Source organism: Nerophis lumbriciformis, linkage group LG13 (genome assembly GCF_033978685.3).
Source record: "Nerophis lumbriciformis linkage group LG13, RoL_Nlum_v2.1, whole genome shotgun sequence".
Classification (NCBI taxonomy): Eukaryota; Metazoa; Chordata; class Actinopteri; order Syngnathiformes; family Syngnathidae; genus Nerophis; species Nerophis lumbriciformis.
Window position 1 is genome coordinate 35,282,921 of NC_084560.2, and position 16,285 is coordinate 35,299,205.

A 16,285-nucleotide genomic window follows, 5' to 3' on the forward strand; every position below is an offset into this window, starting at 1 on the left:
GTCTGCAAGGGATACAGTCCGTAAGCACACATGATTGTGGTCCACTAATAGTACTAACCTTTAACAGTTAATTTTACTCATTTTCATTAATTACTAGTTTCTATGTAACTGTTTTTATATTGTTTTACTTTCTTTTTTATTCAAGAAAATGTTTTTAATTTATTTATCTTATTTTAATTTATTAATTTTTTTTAAAAGTACCTTATCTTCACCATACCTGGTTGTCCAAATTAGGCATAATAATGAGTTACTTCCACGACTGTATATATCGGTTGATATCGGTATCGGTAATTAAAGAGTTGGACAATATCGGAATATCGGATATCGGCAAAAAGCCATTATCGGACATCCCTAATAGTAATACATACAATAATATTACAAAAACAAGTTCATAATAGTATAATAATAAAACTAATATATACGAGAACTATATATGAGAAGTTTTAATATCAAAAGAAAAAGTAGTACAATTATGAAAAAATATATAAGAATCAAATAAAATATCATTATTGTTATGAGTGAATTAATTATACTTGGAAAAAAAATCAATATTGATTGATTGATTGAAACTTGTATTAGTAGATTGCACAGTACAGTACATATTCCGTACAATTGAACACTCAATGGTAACACCCCAAAAAGTTTTTCAACTTGTTTAAGTCCGGGTCCACGTTAATCAATTCATGGTAACATGGTACAAACATACATTTAAATATGACTCGAAAAGCCAGGTCTGATCTACAAATAGTGAACAAAAATGTAGGCTACCATTATTAGCACCAATGTGAACTTCCTCACGTTGTAATTGTCCACTTGCTTACTGGTCAGAATGACAAAAATATAATTTGAAATAATTACTTACTTACAAAGCCAACTCTTTTTATCTCCACGAGCTGGCTCATTTCAGGGAGAAAAAAAAAAAAAAAAAAAAAAAAAAAAAAAGTTTAGTGCTGATGCCCATGCTCAGTAACGTTAGGTAGCTCATTTTTCGACAGAACACCGGCGACCGGATGTGACTTCACGCGCGTAATAAGACACCGTTGGATTTTACGTGAATTGGTGCCCGGTAGAACTGATGGGATTTGGTCCTGGATTTACTACCCATCCCTTGGTGCCTCCTTAGTCTTCATGACATTTGGGACATGCTAGTCTTTAGCTCAGCCCCTCTTATTAATCCACAATAATGATCGGTCGCAGAATTAGGGGTGTTGACCCTCATTTTGCAATTTCTTCGGAAAATTGTGCCTTTAAAGGAAATTTATATTTTCCGGAGCGCACCGGAATATAAAGGTATGCCACACCCACTACATTTTTAAACAATTGTTTCCATATATTAGCCGCACCGGACTATAAGCCGCAGATATATATGTTGTGAAATGAGATATTTACACCAAATATTTTCGTACATGTTTATTTACATACCTTAATTGTTTCCAAACGGTGTTTGTGACACGGCAGTAAAACAGCTGATCAAACAAAACAGAAGTCATCGTCATTAGCCGCGGAAGCTAGCTCTCCAATCAGCTAAACAGACTCAATAACTCCACGGTGACGTCTTTGTGAAGTGAATTATATATATTTATATCGCGCTTTTCTCTAGTGACTCAAAGCGATTTACATAGTGAAACCCAATATCTAAGTTACATTTAAACCAGTGTGGGTAGCACTGGGAGCAGGTGGGTAAAGTGTCTTGCTCAAGGACACAACGGCAGTGACTAGGATGGCGGAAGCGGGGATCGAACCTGGAACCTTCAAGTTGCTGGCAAGGCCACTCTACCAACCAAGCTATACCGCCCCTGAATTTACAAAACTGAAACCATACAAACAGAATGCCGTCATAAGTTAATAATACTAACACAGACACTCATAATTGTGCTAGCATATTAGCTAATGCTAACGACGCTTGCTTGATTACATTACGATAGCACGTAAAAATATGCATGAAAACACTCCTTACGGACATCGCACATTGGATGGTTAAGTAAGTATAAACAGTTTTAGTTTTTATTGTAAAACTTACAAGCGTCGCTTGGAGTGATGAATGAAGAATCTATATGAGTAGAAATACTACGGACAGCTAGAAGAGTGACCGTCAGACGAAACAGCATGTCTATTTATGTTTCAAACCTTTAAACGACAGGAATTAACATTCACTCAGCAGCACCCGCAGTGAGCGAACTCGTTCAAAAGATGGCGCCATAGCACAAACAATCGCACACATTTGCATGTGTTTTATGAAAACTATTTCCTCTATGGTCGTCAGCGAAGAAAAATCCATAAATTAGCCGCACCGTTTTATAAGCAGCGGGGTTCAAAGTGTAGGAAAAACAAGTCTAGTTCACGGTAGTTTTTAATCACGTTCAAACTCTTGACAGACCTGGTTTTATGGCACACAAAAAAAGGTGGCCATTAAAAGTTGCGGGTGGTCAGGTGAGACAGCTGGGAGGAGCGAACGTTACGGGTGGGCTGTGAGAGTCACTCACCGACAAAACACTTGCGCTTGCTGTCCCATAGCGGTGCGGCTCTCACGCCGTTGGCCACCAGGGCAAAGAAAGCCTTCTTTACCTGCACCAAAACACACAAAACTCACATCCAATATTTGCAAACGTGTTGCTTGGTGCCCTAAAAATTAGAGATGTCCGATAATATCTGCCTTTTAAAACGCCGCTGTACGGAGCGGTACATATCCGGTAAAAACACGGACGTAGGGCATACTTGCCAACTCTCCTGATTTTCCCGGGAGACTCCCTAATTTCAGTGTCCCTCCCGAAAATCTCCCGGGGAAACCATTCTCCCGATTTCCACCCGGACAACAATATCGGGGGCGTGCCTTTAACATCCTCTACAACCTTTCGTCACGTCCGCTTTTCCTCCATACAAACCAGTCATATAATATATGCGGCTTTTACACACACATGAGTGAATGCAAAGCATACTTGGTCAACAGTCATACAGGTCACACTGAGGGTGGCCATATAAACAATTTTAACACTGTTACAAATGTGAACCCACACCAAACAAGAAACACATTTTGGGAGAACATCCGCACCGTAACACAACATAAACACAACAGAACAAATACCCAGAAGCCCTTGCAGCTCTAACTCTTCCGGGACGCTACAATATACACCCCCCGCTACCACCGAACCCCGCACCACTTTGTGACTTCAATAATAAATATGGCAGTGCCATGTTGGCACTTTTTTCCATAACTGGAGTTGAAGTTGTTCTCTTATTTTGGAAAACCTTGTTTTTGATTGATTTATTGATTGAAACTTGTATTAGTAGATTGCACAGTACAATACATATTCCGTACAATTGACCACTAAATGGTAACACCCCAATAAGTTGTTTAAGTCGGGGTCCACGTTAATCAATCCACGGTAAAGTTACATTGTTTAATGCATCCAGCGGGGCATCACAGCAAAATTAGGCATAATAATGTGTTAATTCCACCACTGTATATATCGGTATCGGTTGATATCGGAATCGGTATTTGGACAATATCGGAATATCGTCAAAAAAGCCATTATCGGACATCTCTACTAAAAACCGTGGCTCGGTACCTGCAGTGACGTGTCAAAGATCACCAGCTTGGAGCTGGTGGGGATGGCGTCGTAGCAGCTGTGATGCTTCATGAAGTTCATGTAGATGAAGGCGTCCCGCTCGGGGGCCGCCGCCGCCGCCACACGCGTGGCCCCGACTACCAATCCCAGTGGGGAACATACAGATGAGGACACACTATGTTGGATATCACTGTGAAGTCTGCAGTACCTCCAGTCGCCAGTAAGACGTCGCCTCTCTCGTCCTCGTCCAGCTCCATCTCAAATAACGGCACCTGCGAGCATTGGGCCGGAACATTAGGAACACGTTGGAAATATGACCATATCACACCAACTCTCAAATCCCTTCACTGGCTTCCTGTTCCACTCAGGATTGAATTCAAAGTCTCCCTACTAACCCACCAGTGCCTCCATGGAAATGCCCCCCTCTACCTCACCCCCAAATCCTTTACACGACACCTCCGCTCCGGACAGGCTAACCTCCTCCAACGTCCGAGGACAAAGCTACGAACAATGGGAGACCGGGCTTTCTGCTCCGCCGCTCCCAGTCTGTGGAACGCTCTCCCTGACCACCTGAGGGCACCACAGACTGTGGATGCTTTTAAAAAAGGCTTAAAATCCCTTTTTTTTTTAGATATATGCATACTAGTTCTAGATATTTGGCTGTTCTAGTTTTTATTTATTTATTTATTTTTTATTATCTTTTTATTTATTTACTTTTTAATACACTGTAGCACTTTGAGGTTGTTTACTCAATGTAAAGTGCTTTTTACAAATGAAATCTATTATTATTATTATTAACATGGACAAACACAACGATCAAATAAGGATAAACTATTAAACACTTAGAGCTAGGGTTGTATGGTATACCTGTACTAGTATAGTATCGCGGTACTAATGAATCAAAAACAGTACTATACTCTGTTTGAAAAGTACTGGTTCCCGTCACATCGTGACATTGCTGGTTTTACGATCAGAGGATCATGTTCGGCAGCGCACACACACGGAGTACTTACAAGCAGACACAGTGTGTAGACAGAAAAGGGAGAATGGACGCATTTTGGCTTAAAAACTAAAGATAAAAGTGAAGTTATAACACTGAAACACCCTCAGGAAGAGGTGCTTTAAGACATGGCTAGCAAGCTAGCAGTTAGCATCTATCCGCAGTCTGTAGTGTTTTAGCTACTTCTAAATCACTAATCCTGGCCTCCATGGCAACAAATAAAGTAAGTTCCTTACAAGTATCATTATCACTGGAGGACGAGGAATAGCTAAACATGCTTCACTACACACCGTAGGAGGATAAAATAGCTCACCGGCATAAACAAATGCCATGGGTGGATCTACACCTGACATCCACTGTAAAAAGTTAAAAAGTTAAAGTACCAATGATTGTCACACACACATTAGGTGTGGCGAGATTATTCTCTGCATTTGACCCATCACCCTTGATCACCCCCTGGGAGGTGAGGGGAGCAGTGGGCAGCAGCGGTGGCCGCGCCCGGGAATCATTTTGGTGATTTAACCCCCAATTCCAACCCTTGATGCTGAGTGCCAAGCAGGGAGGTAATGGGTCCCATTTTTATAGTCTTTGGTATGACTCGGCCGGGGTTTGAACTCACATCCTACCGATCTCAGGGCGGACACTCTAACCACTAGGCCACTGAGTAGGTATGATACCAAGTACAATAGCGTCTCTAGTCGATACTACCATGATTACATTGATCGTCACAAAATATTTTTTCCTTTTTTTTAAATGTATATTATGTTCATAAACTCAGGAAATATGTCCCTGGACACATGAGGACTTTGAATATGACCAATGTATGATCCTGTAACTACTTGGTATCGGATCGATACCTAAATGTGTGGTATCATCCAAAACTAATGTAAAGAATCAAACAACAGAAGAATAAGTGATTACTACATTTTAACAGAAGTGTAGACAAAACATGTTGAAACAGAAAGTAAGCAGATATTAACAGTAAATGAACAAGCGGATTAATAATCCGTTTTTACAGTTTGTCCCTCATAATGTTGACAAAATAATAGAATGATAAATGACTCAATATGTTACTGCATACGTCAGCAGGATAATTAGGAGCCTTTGTTTGTTTACTTACTACTAAAATACATTATTTTATTTAAGGACAAACTTGCAATAAGAAACATATGTTTAATGTACCCTAAGATTTTTTGTTAAAATAAAGCCTATATTGACATTTTTTTTGCGGTCCCCTTTATTAAGAAAAGTATCGAAAGGTATCGAAATACATGTTGGTACCGGTACCAAAATATTGGTATCGGTACAACCCTACTCAGAGCATTTGTGGGGTAAATGTTTTGGGGATTTTTGCATTCCTGTCAAACTTTTCACAATAAGAGAAATGTTCTTTTTATCTTTGCTTGAGTCCTACAAAGTGTTTATACTGCAAGTACTGTACTTATTACACACCAGATGTTTGATTGTAACGTGCATCTTGGTTACCAAATTTGGAGGTGTAGAAATCGCCACGTAAAATCACCAATGCTAATTAGTAGCATGAATATGGCAAATCCAATGTAAATTAGCATTGAGCTAACACATTGTTTGAAATGCATTTCTTTCATGTTAGAATGTCAGAGAAAAGTGACACTCTTTTTCTTGTGTTCACTTTCACAGTGTTCTGAAGTATAATTTCTTAAAATGCTAAGCTCACAAGAAGAGATGTTAGCGGGAATAGAACAGACTGCTTGTATTGGAGCTCTTATATCATACTTGCCAACCTTGAGACCTCCAATTTCGGGAGGTGGGGGGTGGGTGCGGGGGGCGTGGTTGGGGGCGTGGTTAAGAGGGGAGGAGTATATTTACAGCTAGAATTCACCAAGTCAAGTATTTCATATATATATATATATATATATATATATATATATATATATATATATATATATATATATATATATATATATATATATAAGAAATAATTGACTTTCAGTGAATTCTAGCTATATATATATATATATATATATATATATATATATATATATATATATATATATATATATATATATATATATATATATATATATATATATATATAAAAGAAATACTTGAATTTCAGTGTTCATTTATTTACACATATACACACACAACACTCATCTACTCATTGTTGAGTTAAGGGTTGAATTGTCCATCCTTGTTCTATTCTGTCACTATTTTTCTAACCATGCTGAACAGGGTCTGATTATGCATTGCTGTGTGGCAGGCACAAAAGTGCTTTCATCAAATGCACTAGATGGCAGTATTGTCCTGTTTAAGAGTGTCACAACATTGCTGTTTACGGCAGACGGACTGCTTTACTGTAGACGTTCTTTATCTTGTGGGAAAGCGGACTCAGGTCCGCATGGAGCTGGAGGCCCCCTCCAGCTCCGCCTGAATTTCGGGAGATTTTCGGGAGAGGCGCTGAATTTCGGGAGTCTCCCGGAAAATCCGGGAGGGTTGGCAAGTATGTCTTATATTGGAAGTTTTACATGTTTTTGCTGATATCGGACCGATATCCAATCGGGAATTGTATACACACGAGCACAGATTTTTTTTCTGGTTCTAAACAGGTTTTCCCTTCCTTTAAAACATGAGGAACCAGTTTGATCACTGGCAACTAACAGGAATGTAGCCAAGTTAGAGCAGAGAAAAACTTAACATTAACTAAACCAAAAACTAAACATAAACTAAAAATAAAAAAACTAAACCAAAGTCAACTTAACTCAACAAAAACAAAACAAACTAAACAAGAACAAAACCAAGTCAACTTAACTCAACCCAAATAGACCTAAACTAAACAAAAACTGAACATTAACTAAACCAAAACTAAATATAAACAAAAAAACAACAACTCAACGCAAAAAAAACTAAACACCAAACATAAGCGAAACAAGAACTAAACCGATTTCAACTCAACTCAAAATATAAAAAAACTAAACCAAACTCAACTCAACTCAATGAAGCAAAAACTAAATATAAACTAAACTCAACTCAACTATATTTGATCAAACAAAAATGTAACCAAACTCAAATTCAACCCAAATAAACATAAACTAAACACAAACTGAGCATTAACTAAACCAAAACTAAACAAACGAAACAAAAAAAAACGAAACTAAACCAAAGTCAACGCAACTCAACAAAAACGAAACAAACTAAACAAGAATCAAACCAGTTTCAACTCAACTCAAAATATAAACAAACTAAGCCAAACTCAACAAAGCAAAATGTAAATATAAACTCAACTCAACTAAATTTAATTACACAAAAACTTAACCATATTTTCCTAAAAAAAATGTTCCTTCTCTTCACAATGACACCGTTTCACACACATTTATGCCAATTTCCATGATATTCTGCGTTTAACGCGGAAATCCTACGGCTTGATTTTTTTGTTGAATTTAGTGATTATTGATTAGACATACTAACGCTGTGTCAACAAAAAAGTGCAGAACTTATAGTAGACGTGCTCTTTTTTTCCACTCATGAACTCACTCATCCGTTTTAATCGCCACCAGCTCAGATATTGTTGCGTGGCCCATTAATCGTAACGGTATCGGTCACAGCCAGTGAGTAAAGGGGCGGAGCCAGTGACACAACAATGTGTTGCGCTTTTTTCAGAAAGCACGTTATTTTGGGATGTCCGATAATGGCTTTTTGCCGATATCCGATATTCCGATACTGTCCAACTCTTTAATTACCGATACCGATATCAACCGATATATACAGTCAGGGAATTAACACATTATTATGCCTAATTTGGACAACCAGGTATGGTAAGGATAAGGTACTTTTAAAAAAAATTAATAAAATAAAAATAAGATAAATAAATTAAAAACATTTTCTTGAATAAAAAAGAAAGTAAAACAATTTAAAAACAGTTGCATAGAAACTAGTAATTAATGAAAATTAGTAAAATTAACTGTTAAAGGTTAGTACTATTAGTGGACCAGCAGCACGCACAATCATGTGTGCTTACGGACTGTATCCCTTGCAGACTGTATTGATATATATTGATATATAATGTAGGAACCAGAATATTAATAACAGAAAGAAACAACCCTTTTGTGTGAATGAGTGTAAATGGGGGAGGGAGGTTTTTTGGGTTGGTGCACTAATTGTAAGTGTATCTTGTGTTTTTTATGTTGATTTAATTAAAAAAAAAAAAAAAAAAAAAATTTTTTAAAACGATACCGATAATAAAAAAACAATACCGATAATTTCCGATATTACATTTTAACGCATTTATCGGCTGATAATATCGGCAGGCTGATATTATCGGACATCTCTAACGTCAATGAAATATTTCAAATGCCTACACTGCAAAAAGTCAGGGTTCATAAACAAGAAAAATAATACAAAAATGAGGGGTATTTTATTTGAACTAAGCAAAATTATCTGCCAATTGAACGAGAAAATTCGGCTTGTCAAGACTTTCCAAAACACGTAAAATAACTAACCTCAATGAATCCAAAAATACCTTAAAATAAGTACCGTATTTTTCGGAGTATAAATCGCACCTGTTGAAAATGCATAATAAAGAAGGAAAAAAACATAAAAGTTGCACTGGAGCCCGGCCAAACTATGAAAAAAACTGCGACTTCTAGTAAAAAAAATACGGTATATTCTCACTAATAACAAGTGCACTTTTCTTGATAGAAAAAACAAATATGAGACCTTTTTTCTCAATATGTTGAAAAATATTCTTAAATTAAGTAAATGCTAGTGCCATTATCTTGACATAATGATATGCGCTCGGCATTATGATTTTTTTTTTTTCATGCTTGAAGTAAGATAGTATTACTTTAAAAAAGTAGTTTTATACTTGTGAGTGTTGATGACACAGCTTTGCAACGGTTGATATTCTAGTTTCAAGCATGTTTTACTCAATATAAGTCATCAAATCTCAGCAACAAGCTGTAATATCTTACTGAGATCATTTAGGACCAAAATACTTAAAACAAGTAAAACACACTAACAAAATCTGCTTAGTGAGAATAATTATCTTATTAGACAGAAAATAAGCAAATATCACCCTTATTTGAGATATTTAATCTTACTTAGATTTCAGTTTTTGCAGTGTATGCCTACTTGAATCATCCGTGTTCCGAACTGAATAATCTGTTAGCGTCTTTTCAACTCCAGCTGCTACAATAAGTGGCAGTGGTCTGTGCACCTGACTGCGCTCCCGTAAAACAACACTCATCCCTAAAAAAAAAAAAAAAAAAAAGCAAATTGGCATTATCCATAGGAGCTTCATTATCAGGTCAGAAAGGATCTTATTTTTCCCCCCGTAAAAATCACACCCTAAAATGCTCTCGGGCATGGTATTCACCAGGTGTGTCCAGACTAACACCTGCTACCATGAACTTTGACACTTCTTTGCTTCTCCAGGTTCCTATTTCTGCGGTGAAGAGCTCAGCTGTCTCATGTTCAAATGTCTCTGGCGGGGTCTCAAACCCAAAACCAAGCGGTGTTAACGGTGTGTTCCATTTGTACCGGGAAGTCAGAATTTCAGTGTTCCCAGTCGCATACGGCAGATAAATGAAACATTCACTTCTGGAGGGACGTGAAAAAACTATTTCCCCTAGAAAAATTCTAAACAAGTTCCTAACAGCCCGTTTCATGCAGTGCTTCTCAAATAACGGGGCAGGTGTCCAAACTACAGCCCGCCAACGTGTTCAGTTTGGCTCGTGAGACGCCACAAGTTTAGTAAGGCATCTGAACCACGGTGCGCCTCGGACTTAACCTTCTTCCTGTGTTAACATCCCTAGTGTTAGCGGGTCGCTTTTGACCCCTTTCTTAAATTAGCTGCAAGATTCATGAATAACAATTTACTATTGGCAAAAAACAATTCTAATCTCTCAACTATCTTGTTACAGTAGCTTATCTTTGAAAATACTGATTTAAATATTTTAGTGTAGGCTTCTGGGGCTTTTTTTGTCAGTATACTCCTGAATTTAACCACAAAGAGTAACTAAAATGTTTTTGTGGTACCTGACTATTATTAAAGGGGAACATTATCACAATTTCAGAATGGTTAAAACCATTAAAAAATCAGTTCCCAGTGGCTTATTATATTTTTCGAAGTTTTTTTCAAAATTTTACCCATCACGCAATATCCCTAAAAAAAGCTTCAAAGTGCCTGATTTTAACCATCGTTATATACACCCGTCCATTTTCCTGTGACGTCACATAGTGAAGCCAACACAAACAAACATGGCGGATAGAACAGCAAGCTATAGCGACATTAGCTCGGATTCAGACTCGGATTTCAGCGGCTTAAGCGATTCACCAGATTACGCATGTATTGAAACGGATGGTTGTAGTGTGGAGGCAGGTAGCGAAAACGAAATTGAAGAAGAAACTGAAGCTATTGAGCCATATCGGTTTGAACCGTATGCAAGCGAAACCGACGAAAACGACACGACAGCCAGCGACACGGGAGAAAGCGAGGACGAATTCGGCGATCGCCTTCTAACCAACGATTGGTATGTGTTTGTTTGGCATTAAAGGAAACTAACAACTATGAACTAGGTTTACAGCATATGAAATACATTTGGCAACAACATGCACTTTGAGAGTGCAGACAGCCCAATTTTCATCAATTAATATATTCTGTAGACATACCCTCATCCGCGCTCTTTTCCTGAAAGCTGATCTGTCTAGTTTTGGAGTTGATGTCAGCAAGCCAGGGAAGCTAGGGTCGATATTCTTCTCTTGATCATCTTCGGTGGCATAAGGGACGGTGTGAGCCAAGACATCCAGGGGGTTTAGCTCGCTCGTCTGCGGGAACAAACTGCCGCCATTGCTTGCCGTGCTACCGAGGTCCTTTGTCCCTGAATTGCTCACATACTCCGGCAGATTCAATGGGGGTCTGGCGGCAGATTTCTTTGACTTTATCGTTGGAAATGCATCTGCTTTGAGTGTCGCAGGATATCCACACATTCTTGCCATCTCTGTCGTAGCATAGCTTTCGTCGGTAAAGTGTGCGGAACAAACGTCCAATTTCTTGCCACTTTCGCATCTTTGGGCCACTGGTGCAACTGGAATTCGTCCCTGTTCATGTTGTTACACCCTCCGACAACACACCGACGAGGCATGATGTCTCCAAGGTACGGAAAACAGTCGAAAAAATGGAAAATAACAGCTGATTTGACTCGGTGTTTGAGAAAATTTCGGATTGCTTCCCGATGTGACGTCACAACGTGACGTCATCGCTCTGAGAGCAAATATTAGAAAGGCGTTTAATTCGCCAAAATTCACCCATTTAGAGTTCGAAAATCGGTTAAAAAAATATATGGTCTTTTTTCTGCAACATCAAGGTATATATTGACGCTTACATTGGTCTGGTGATAATGTTCCTCTTTAAGGGGTAATGGAAAACACTTCTTAAATTATCATAAAAATGTTTTAATTTCATTATTAACCCTTGTGTGGTGTTCGGGTCTGTGGGACCCGTTTTCATTTTTTATTAAAAGAAAAATGATACAATTAATTAATTTTTCAAACTGAGACTCACTGACTTTGGCTCATTTTCTGTGAAGAACATATATCAGAATACATATTTAATGACCACAGACCATACACCCCCCCTACACATTTTTATTACATATAAGATGTCTGGGTCCACTGGACCCGGGGCTAATAGAAGTGTGGAAATTGATGTTCTGTGTACCGCACACACACACACACACACACACACACACACACACACACACACACACACACACACACACACACACACACACACACACACACACACACACACACACACACACACACACACACAGAGAGAGAAGGCCTAGACAGGAGGAGGACAGAGTGTAAGGAAACAGAACATCAGAGGGCCAAATGTGCGAGAAAATGAGAGCAGACAGTGTTGACAAACAATGTTGCAACCTTGTGTGGGAACCACAGGTGCAGAAACACAAAAGAAGAATCCCTGTGGGATGCAGAAACTGGCAGAGAAATTTTCCGTGCAACGTTCATATTGTTGTTACTCAGCCAGCGTCTGTGGGTCTGATGGACCCGTTGCATTTTGTGGCTTTTAATGCCTCACAATCAAACACTTTTATGTTGAAATACTGAACAGATGTTTATTGGGATAAGGTAAACATCTGTTCAGTATTTTAACATAAAAGTGTTTGATTGTGAGGCATTAAAAGCCACAAAATGCAACGGGTCCATCAGACCCACAAATGCTGGCTGAGTAACAACAATATGAACATTACACAAGGGTTAATAACTATAGCAACATCTATAGTGTTATGGGTCAGTTTTGACCCATGTGTATTAACTTCAAAACAGAGGCAAAAAAAGATTCCTGATGACACAGCTTTGTCTTTGTGAAGAGTAAACAAAAGTGTTACACTTCTGGGTTTTTGTTGGACACCAGTAATGGTGTCTGTAAAAGCGAACTTGGAGGAATAATTTTGGGGCGAGATCAAGGTTTGGAAAGTTTTCTCCTGAGAAGTTATTGTCCAAAATCGTAGCTGGTAAAAAAAACAAAAACAACAACAACAAACAACAGTATATTGTGACCCTTGAGTCCAGTTGTAATATCGAGGACCGGGCGTTTTCCTGTGTAAATCTGTAGATTCCATGCAAAGCTTGTTTTTTATCACATGCTCCCCAAATATTACTTTATATATATATATATATATATATATATATATATATATAAATGACTTAATAAGGTTATCCAAAAAATAGTGCTCGATACCGTAGTAGAGCGCACATACATATATATATATATATATATATATATATATATATATATGTATGTGCGCTCTACTACGGTATATATATATATATATATATATATATGTATGTGCGCTCTACTACGGTATCGAGCACTATTTTTTGGATAACCTTATTAAGACATATATATATATATATATATATATATATATATATATATATATATATATATATATATATATATATATATATATATATATATATATATATATATATATATATATATATATATATATATATATATATATAGGGAAAAAGACCTTGCTTGGATGGCAACATATGTTGCTCCAAAACCTGTATATACCTTTCAGCATTAATGGTGCCTTCACAGATGTGTAAGTACCCCTGCCTTGGGCACTAATACACCCCCATACCATCAAAATTGCTGGTCTTTGAACGTTGCGCCTATAACAGTCCGGATGGTTCTTTTCCTCTTTGGTCCGCAAGACCCGACGTCCACAGTTTCCAAAAAGAATTTGAAATGTGGACTCGTCAGACCACAGAACACTTTTCCACTTTGCATCAGTCCATCTTAGATGAACTCGGGCCCAGCAAAGCCGGCGGCGTTTCTGGGTGTTGTTGATAAATGGCTTTGGCTTTGCATTGTAGAGTTTTAAGTTGCACTTACAGATGTAGCGACCAACTGTAGTTACTGACAGTGGTTTTCTGAAGTGTTCCTGAGCCCATGTGGTGATATCCTTTACACACTGATGTCGCTTGTTGATGCAGTACAGCCTGAGGGATCGAAGGTCACGGGTTTAGCTGCTTACGTGCAGTGATTTCTGCAGATTCTCTGAACCTTTTGATATTACGGACCGTAGATGGTGTAATCCCTAAATTCCTTGCAATAGCTGGTTGAGAAATGTTCTTAAACTGTTCAACAACTTGCTCACGCATTTGTTCACAAAGTGATGACCCTCGCCCCATCCTTGTTTGTGAATGACTGAGCATTTCATGGAAGCTGCTTTTATACGCAATCATGGCACCCACCTGTTCCCAATTAACCTGTTCCAAATATGTGTTTGATGAGCATTCCTCAAATTTCTCAGTCTTTTTTGCCACTCGTGCCAGCTTTTTTGAAACATGTAGCTAATGAGCTAATGTTTGTAAAAAATAACAAAAGTTTTGCAGTTCAAACATTAAATATCTTGTCTTTGCAGTCAATTCAATTGAATATAAGTTGAAAAGGATTTGCAAATCATTGTATTCTGTTTTTATTTACCATTTAGGTACACAACGTGCCAAATTCTCTGGTTTTGGGTTTTGTACATATACATACATACATATACATATATACATACATACTTACTTTATATGCAGTCTGCTTTTGGCCCCCGACCAAACTTCTTTAGCCCAATGTGCCCCCCAAGTCAAAAAGTTAGGACACCCATGCAATAGTGTAATTGCATCTTTAGTGTAGTATAGAACTATCTTGACACATACAGATAAAAAAAACAAAACCCATCAACTTCAGGGGGGCATAAACAAATTATGTCCCCTGGGGGGCATGTGACAGAAAATAATTGAGAAGCACTATATTAGAGTTAGTTATAACTCAACTACTAACTTATACAGACTGGATGAGGCAGAGATAGAGTCTTACCTCTGCATGAGGCTCCATGTGTGTGTAGGTGCTGCAGCAGGTCTGCAACCACATCAACTACCTCAATCCGCAGTCCTCGGGGCACATCCGGAAGGTTAGCGGGTCTCCGTGTTGGACCAGACGTGGTGAAGAAGAAGTTGGCGATTCAACCAACTGGGCCCTCGACAGTCTGGGAAAGGCTGCAGGGTCTAAATCTGGACTGAGTGGTGGGAGGCCTGCGGCATTCAGTGCATGAGAAGGGGAGGAGGTGAGAACAGGAGAAAGGGGGGTCAGCTAAAACAGGCAGGGTATACACATTAGGACCACTTACACCATCTAATGGCTTCCAAAACAGAAGCTCACCGACGCCTTCAGAAAGACGTTGGCAGGGATTGGACTGCAATGAAGGATTTCTTTCAGCAACTTTAAGTACAAACAGGACAACTATCCATCAAATATTAACAGTACAGTCCTCACATTTAAGATAGCATTTTTATCACAGATACTCAGTTGTAATACACATTTCCACCACTTGAGGCAGCAATGACAATATCAAACAGAAGAAGCCTGGAGCTAAAGGAGAGAAGTGCCTTAAGCGCAAAAATTATAACTCAAGTGGTGAAGATGTATTTTCATTTGCACTTCAAATTTGTTTATTGAAAGTTTAATAAGGAAACACGTCGATACTATTAATATTTATTAATACATTTAAATATATTTATATTAGCACTGCATAGTTTTATGTAATTTATTTTTTTGTTAACTCTTCTGGGTCCTTTTCTTTGCATTTATTTTTGTAATCAGCCTGACCTAAGCCTTAATAGTAATATTTGTGATTAACACATGCTTTCATGTCATTTGACAAGGTGTATCTTGTGAAACTGTAAGTAGGTTAGATATACAAAACCCAAAACCAGTGAAGTTAGCACGTTAGGTAAATGGTAAATAAAAACAAAATACAATGCTTTGCAAATCCTTTTTCAACTTATATTCAATTAAATAGACTGCAAAGACAAGATACTTAACGTTCGAACTGGTAAACTTTGGGGTTTTTTGCAAATATTAGCTCATTTGGAATTTGATGCCTGCAACATGTTTCAAAAAAGCTGGCACAAATGGCAAAAAAGACTGATAAAGTTGAGGAATGCTCATCAAACACTTATTTGGAACATCCCACAGGTGAACAGGCTAATTGGGAACAGGTGGGTGCCATGATTGCGTATAAAAGCAGCTTCCATGAAATGCTCAGTCATTCACAAACAAGGATGGGGCGAGGGTCACCACTTTGTGAACAAATGCGTGAGCAAATTGTCGAACAGTTTAAGAACATTTCTCAACGAGCTATTGCAAGGAATT

At 38.1% G+C, this 16,285-nt stretch overlaps 1 protein-coding gene across 1 annotated transcript in view; it reads right to left on the reverse strand.

The window, feature by feature from the left end:
* LOC133613149 (5'-AMP-activated protein kinase subunit gamma-1-like) overlaps nt 1–15,149 on the reverse strand; it is a 23,264-nt gene extending 8,115 nt beyond the window's left edge. The window contains exons 1-4 of the mRNA XM_072914579.1: nt 14,951–15,149; nt 3,775–3,838; nt 3,567–3,703; nt 2,484–2,565 (exon numbers count right to left, since the gene is read on the reverse strand). Coding sequence (XP_072770680.1) covers nt 2,484–2,565; nt 3,567–3,703; nt 3,775–3,838; nt 14,951–15,004 — 337 coding nt within the window. The 5' untranslated portion in view covers nt 15,005–15,149. The remainder of the gene's footprint in view (nt 1–2,483; nt 2,566–3,566; nt 3,704–3,774; nt 3,839–14,950) is intronic.
* Nucleotides 15,150–16,285: the final 1,136 nt, after the last annotated feature.